Source organism: Pararge aegeria, chromosome 11 (assembly GCF_905163445.1).
Source record: "Pararge aegeria chromosome 11, ilParAegt1.1, whole genome shotgun sequence".
Classification (NCBI taxonomy): domain Eukaryota; kingdom Metazoa; phylum Arthropoda; class Insecta; order Lepidoptera; family Nymphalidae; genus Pararge; species Pararge aegeria.
This window is the reverse complement of record NC_053190.1, coordinates 10392817-10400611: the sequence shown is the minus strand read 5'-3', so window position 1 is coordinate 10400611 and position 7795 is coordinate 10392817. Positions and strand designations below refer to the sequence as shown.

The following is a 7795-nucleotide window of genomic DNA, read 5'->3' as shown; positions in this document are numbered from 1 at the left end:
TAATCCTAACGTGTTTATTTCGAACCGTTTGGCAACGCATCTTTTGCGTTTTATTTTGGCTTGCTACTTACCAAATACTATTATTTCAGACTGAAATCTTATTATTAATGACATTAAATAAAGCCTACGTGCAGTCTGGTACTTCTCGCAGCTGTCGTACGAGTCTATGAAAATATAACGGAGAATGGGCAGCATTATCCACTGAGCTACTACTAATATTACTGCGATCACCAACTTTTCTGCCGAGTGTGCTGACTAGAGACAAATACTCCAGTTGTAAGATGTATTTAGTGCAGCAGTGTACTGTTAAAGGCTGTTAGTGAATAACGTCTTAATAAGAAAAACTTTCGTATGGTCATAGTCTGTTTAGTCGTTTTAAAGTTTATCGATTAAAAAAACAAACCTTTTATCTTTATCATATAATTATTATAGATTATAGAAGTATATATAAGTAGATATAATAGGGGTCCGTTTTCCCCACTACCTATAAAAACAAAAAAAACCGACATCTTCTAAACAAGCTTGCTCCACCTTAGGCTACAGGATCATTTTCAGGTTTGATTGCAGTCAAGCGATAGTTTATATAAATAAAAAAATACAAAATAAAACAACTCCTCAGTGTAAGCGGACAGAAGCAGTCGTTATTTTGCGGAATTCCATGACGTACTATGGAAATTAAGCTTAATTTGCTATACTCCGCGAAAACCAATAGAATCTGCATGGTGTAATCTATAATTACACCATACAGATTCTACTGCTTATTGCGGAGTATAGGAAATGTAGCTTAATGAAGCATTTTATAGCATACAGTGTGTGTGGGGTGCTAACATATTTTGGGGTTAACGCTATGTAAAACGTTAAATAAAAGATCGATAGATGAAAGATATTATGCTAAGGTGTCTGCGGTTATTGTTATTAGCGTTAATTGGTGGTAATGGTTAAAGCCCGCAAACGTTGGAGTAGGTTAGAAGGTCTAAGCTTTATTTCTCCTAGCACTGAGGACGCATACCTATGCCGATTGTGGGATATTTTTTTTTTTTTTTAATATAATACGACAATACACACATCGCCATCTAGCCCCAAAGTAAGCGTAGCTGGAGTTATGGGTACTAAGATGCCTGATGAATATTTTTATGAATTATATACATAAATACTTAGAATATACATATAAACACCCAGACACTGAAAAACATTCATGCTCATCACACAAACATTTTCCATTAGTGGGAATCGAACCCACGCCCTTGGGCTCAGAAAGCAGGATCGCTGCAAACTGCTCTAATCGGCCGTCAAATTATTAAAAAGATAATGATAATAATTTTACTTATTGGTATACATATGTAACTTTACGACTCTGCATAGGTTACTTGCGACCAGCATAGTTTTGCACGGGTATAATTTAGAAAAAAAAGTGAAGTTTCACTGCTATGTAATTTTTTTTCCGTCACTTGGTTGCAAAATATCATTTATTTCGACTTACAATCAAACTTATTTAGATTTTATCATATTTATAAACCAGCTGTGAAAAATTAACTAAACGATGATACGGTATAGATGAACCAATATCCGTTTCGTGGTTAGAAACCTGCAAACAACCAAACGCGAAAAGTGACTTTATTTTATATTATGTAGAGAAGAGGTGTACAACTGTCTGCAAAGGATGTAGATCCCCAGGGTAAATCCTTATTCCAGGATACATCACATTTAGGATTATGTAAAATAAATACAAAATATAAAATATTGAAGCTTTTATTTACAAAATTATCAACATATAATATCACTTTGGGAATTCGCAGTTTTACTTGCATAACACCATGAACATACATAACTAGTATAAAAACAATAATGGTTACAATTCCTTGATAAATTGTTCGTATTACATATAAATCTACCTTAATTGATAGAGATCATTGCAGGATAAAATAATCAATTCATGGAAGTACATTATGTTATTAATAAATAGTTCATTTTGTGTCTAAAATTATACGTAATAAATCTGATCAATTCATATTGGCTTCATAAAACTTCATGGATAATTGGAAATCGTAAATATTAAAAAAGGTACATGTATTAAATAATAATGACAAATTAATACTATTTGATAGATAAAAAAATCCAAAATATCTCAAAACCTGATTATTTTTTTCCCTGCCAAAAAAACAACCTTTTTAACCCGTAAAGAGCGTAGGTGTTTGATTTATCACTCTAAAAGTTTTTTTTTATATAATATGTTAATTAATGGCAAACTAGATTTTCCAGCCATTTCTGGTACTTTTGCTAGTATTGATATTTTGTCACCTTCCATGTCGCTCACATGTTAGTTTACCTACATTACTGTAATTTGTCTTACAAAGTTGCCATCTGATTTTTAAGCTTAATTTATTATAAAACGTTGTGCGATAACTGACTGTGTAGAGCTAAAAAAAAAACATTTGTATTTTGTTACATAGTGCAAAGTGTAAACGCAAATAAAAATCTTGAAAATAAATTTAATTTTTGACATATTTTATTAGAGAAGGAAGTTCCTTATTCAATACCTTTTTTTGATAAGACTCGTCGTCATCGTCGTCGACAAATAAAACTGAAGTTCACATACGTTAAAAGCAAATGAAGAAAGTTTTAAGAATAACAAAATGTTAATTAATTGTGGGTAAAAAAACCTCATCAATCACCCCTTCAAATTCACCAAATTAACTATTTGTATTTAGACTAATCCACGTATATGGTAAATGTGTTAGTATTCTGTGTTGCCGCAATGCCATTGATTATTTTGAACTAGCGTATACTTTAAAAAAAGTATTTAGCTGCAAATATGTTATTTATAATTACAACGAACTTGTATGATACAACATTTCACGAACAAGATATTTTTGCTACGTTCCGTTATTTTAAAGCAACGAGGTTTATTATTGTAATTAAAAGCTTTCATGGTTTTTCCAATATTATTATTACTGAACGTTCATCTTTTTTTTCCATATACACGTATGGATTTTGGTAATTACAAAAATTACTCATTATTTTGCTTTAAATATTTTTCCGCATAAGTGATTTTACATTTAGTAATAAATCAACACAACTGAGGAGAAATAAGAAATTAGTAGCGAAAATTACGAAAAAGAATTTGTTTGGCATTCCTTTATTACTAAAAGGGTAATTTATATTTATTGTCACAGGTGTGAGAAGAAAAGACAAAAATAGAAAATTTCAAAGACTCAGTAATTTTAAGTTACCAGCTATGTATGACAATAACTTTTATGTCATATTTATTTACAACAATTTTATATTACAATTTTAACACGAATTAACAATCATTGTGTTAATACTTGAAATAGATATGTTTCAGACTTTATATAATTGAGGAAACGGAGTAAAGATAATAAATTATGAGCTAGAGTTTAATACTATTGTCGGCTTGGTAAAAGATAAATTACTAAATAATTAATATGTATCGCCTGCGTAATACCTTGCATGATTTTGTCCATGGGTGTTTTATGTCAACTCTCAGAAAAAATCATGCAATTTGCTAAGGTTACAACTGTATGTCACCCGTCGGTTTGTATTAAAGTAGCAAGCTTTTAGCAATTGTGCAAAAATTCTTAATATAATAATTAAATAAATACAGTTCAATATACATAAATAATTGTAAACCTTTGAATACAGACGAATTAAACGATTTTGGAAGACAGAACAAATTATTAACAAGTGAAAGAGTTCCCGCAGTTTTAGAAACGAGGGGAATATAACGTAGTCCTCAAAATACATAATCTGCACGCGTATAAAATGTCACTTCGTATAATATCTATTTACAAATCTAACTACTATCTATAGCGTTGTTCAAAGACCCTCGATGGAATTCTGAATTAGTACCACAAGATAATTGTACAAATATAAGTAAAGACAAAATTATGCATACGAATAAAATAGAAGTCCCGTTGTGCATCAATAACTTAGTTAAGGAGATTATTGAATATTCAAATGTAATATCTAATTATTTATTATTCCTTCTTTGATATACATTTTCTTAACACTTACATTCTATATGTATAAGTTCTTAATAATAAGTAATGTTTACTTAGGGACCCGAGTAATATCTTACAAAAGCTTGTACGGTGAATATAATGATAAAGGTACCTTTATTTGGCAATTGGTTCTTCGCTAACGGATGCCCACGGTAAATAAAAATCCGCATTTAATGAGCATTAGGTATGATGTACTTTTTACTGACTTCAATTACCTTGATTAAATGTATTATTGGGTTCATAATTTCCTTTAATATAAAACTGTATGGAGATACGTAGTAAAGGCGCGGTTTAATCAAATCCACAGAAAGTTTACAAACTTTATGTTTTTTATAACGTATTATCCATTATTAAAACGTTTATTAGAATTATAGAGGCAAAAATTGCATCTTACAAATTTGGGCAATCTCCTTCAACTCCAGGTACATACACACCCAAAATAATAAAGTACACAGTTTTAGACGTATTTTAAAGTTTGTTTTTTTAAAAAAAATTATAATCTCCTCTCAGCTCCTCTCGTCGTAATTATTTTTTACATTTTTTAAAAAATTAAAAGTAATACGATTTATGACTACGTCATTACATTATATTCCTTTGTCTAAAAGGTACATTTTAAACTAACAAGTTGTATAAAATCAGCGATCTATGACGCAAGACGAGTACACATACAAAGCACCTTTAATAACAAGAGAAACTGAAATTTGCCGTACAATGAACCGTGCAAATAAAACGTTTATAAGGCAAGTATTTTTAATTTAACAGTACCGGATAACATACATTTTAGGATGTTGGTCCATAAATTAATGGCGATCGGGCTTTTAGAGGAAAGGAGAGAGACTAAATAGGTAAAAGACAAGACAAGCTTTGTAATGCTAAGCTAAAAATTAAATATACTATGCATATTATATTCTGGTATAATTTGTTACGTTTTTTGTATGAAAGCCAATGATATTTAAATATCAATATAAATGAGTGCTGATAAATATTGTTAGTGCGTGTACGTGAACTGTGCTTTAAATCAATAGTAAACATTAATAAGTTTACTGTATGACATTTTGTGCTTAAAGTAACTTGAACCATCATTAATAAAACTTATATTGGACCAGTAAAAGATCATGTAACGTGATATTGAAGCGTTACATGTAACAATAGGTAATACAACAGCCTCTGTAGTTCACGATGTGTAATATATATAACTTAATAAATAGTATTTGACTTCTCGTTTTATGCTTTTCCTTAATAAGCAGTAAAGTATATTAGTATTTAAATATAGGTGAGCAGATCTTTATAACACAAACGTAAAGTGAAACAATCATATTTGCTTTTTATTCAAAGTTTGCCACATGGTACCGACACTAGTGTCGGTACCATGTGGCACTACACGTGTGGCGTACATGTGGTACGACACTAGTGCCACCTAGGTGGCGAAGAAAATAGCAGCCCAAAAGGTGCGTTTTAGATACGACAAGCAAAGCACTTTTTATATTATGTCCATGGGATTTCAATTACTACTTATCCCCGATCTAAAGCCCGAGTACACTTGCAGAGACCCAGTAATAAAATATTCGTCTTAGTAATATCAGGGCTCTAATACTTTGAAGAGTTAGAAGAGTATTCAAGAGTATGAAGAATACTCATTTGAAACCCAGGTCCGCCACAATAGAGACATATCACAGTAGCCTGTATCATTAAGAATGTTCACATCTACATCTATTAATGTAACTCGATAATTTTACTAATAAATTAAGATTTCCACTATACCTTTCAATGCTACTATGAAAACTAGTTATTTTTTCTTCATTAAAACCTGATCATTAACTGCAACGCATTGTAGTTAATATATTTAGCAGGATTGAATTAAGCCCCTAGCTAAATGGATATTACTGGACAGAAAATAGCTCTTTTATACTTCGCCTGAAGAAGCACAACAAATATAATTACATGTTAAGCACTGGTATGAAATATAAGATAACATATTTTCGCAACACTTAATATACAAAAGAGCTGAGACAAATATCTTTCTTGTCGCGTCTGGCTTTTTTCTATGGGCTTCGCATTCTATAGAGATAGCAGAATATAAGTGCCTTAAGCACGGCGACTGCCCCTATTGATTGAATGAATTTGGGTTTAATATAGTTCTCTAACCCAATAATGGCATAGAGTCAGCGATCGTTGTCATTCTAGGACAATCTATTGCTAGAGCCCTGTATTTAACCAATACCTCAGATAATATCAACGTTTAACGCATAGATACCTTCGTAATGAAAACCAACTAAATTAAATATCATTCAGTAATATTGTAATACGCACTAGAGTGGCAACTAATATACGTCCAAATTTAAGCACACACCAGATAACGTTGGTAAAATAGCAAAAATAATGCGTTAATTACATGGCACATCAGTACACAGAAATGCATTTTGAGATCGTTTAATTTTAAGTTACATCGGAAGCATCAGAGATTCACTTACTCAATTTTGACTTTTAGACTACAGAATAGAATAAAGCATAATAATTTGTTAACAACGTTTGCTTGCTTTCGTCTCTTTCTCTACATAGTTTAAGTTTCGGGACTGATTGATTTTCATCTTCAGATTAAAGACTCACATTTAAACTTGTCGGTTTTAGCCTACAACGTAGGTTTGCGCAACAACTTGCTTGTTTGCTTCGCGACGACGCCTCCATTACTGACCAAAGCTAAAAATTATATAACTCGTAATTCAGCTCTAAATCTAAACTTTGGCAATTGACATCCTATATTTCATGATACATTACTTTTACCGTTTGCTTTGCTCATTGCAGCTCTCACCCTCTTGATGTTTATGATAGTGATTTCGTCGTTAGGTTTCAACTGTAAGGCGCGATAGTATGAAGTGGCCGCTTCCTTGTATTTTTCGTTTTGATGCAAAATTGCACCAAGGTTTGAGTGGTATGCAGCATTCTGTAATAGATGAGCAAACTGTAAAAATTGTCATATATTCTGATATTTTAATAAAAAAAAAAAACTACTATTTTTTGCATAATTTCGTGATTACTTACGTACTTTGCTTTGAAATCAAACGATGGGGATATATGAAAAATAAGAGTTTAAATTTAACTGCATGTATGTTACATCAGTTTTATTATTCATTATCATGGTAAAATTTATTTGAAAGAGAGACACGAGACTGCGCAGGATTTTTTTGCACAAGTTATACCTATAGATTATGAAACAACATACATAAGGATCTAATTCTGCTGCTCGGGCGTACCAACGCTCGGCAGCACGGCCGCGATTCGCTGCTCTAAGAGCCAACGCTGCCGACGCGGCGCGAACGCTGTCGGTAGGTGACAGCCGGGCAGCATACACAAACTGCTCTGCGGACTCACGTAGCCGGCCTTGTGATCTCAGGAACTCACCTAATAAGCACAATACTATGTTAGTACTTTACTTCTGTATCAACCATTTTTGCAATTAACTTTTCATATTATGGTACTTTTGTGTTCATTATTCACAGCCTGTTGATATTCGATTGCTGGGCACAGGCCGTGGAAACGGTTTTAGTGCTTTAACCCATCACGCTGCTGTCATGTGGTTTTGTTGTCTTTAAAAATTATTATCACATGTTAGTGATCGCAACCGGGACCGACGGATTACCGTGTTCTCCGAGGCCAGGGGTTGGACAAAACAATTTACCTACTAGAGACTAGCGCCGAGATTTTCTCATAATAGAAAACGCAGTACCCCTTCCATGTTACATGGCTTTGTACATTGTTATGTTAACGATGTGTCGATT

General features: G+C 32.4%; 1 protein-coding gene across 1 annotated transcript in view; it reads right to left on the bottom strand.

Annotated features, from left to right (window-relative positions):
- Positions 1 to 6707: 6707 nt before the first annotated feature.
- Positions 6708 to 7795, bottom strand: part of LOC120627715 (protein O-mannosyl-transferase TMTC1-like) — a 173836-nt gene continuing 172748 nt past the window's right edge. The window contains exons 10-11 of the mRNA XM_039895740.1: positions 7240 to 7418; positions 6708 to 6960 (exon numbers count right to left, since the gene is read on the bottom strand). Of these exons, the coding sequence (XP_039751674.1) occupies positions 6781 to 6960; positions 7240 to 7418 (359 nt within the window). The 3' untranslated portion in view covers positions 6708 to 6780. The remainder of the gene's footprint in view (positions 6961 to 7239; positions 7419 to 7795) is intronic.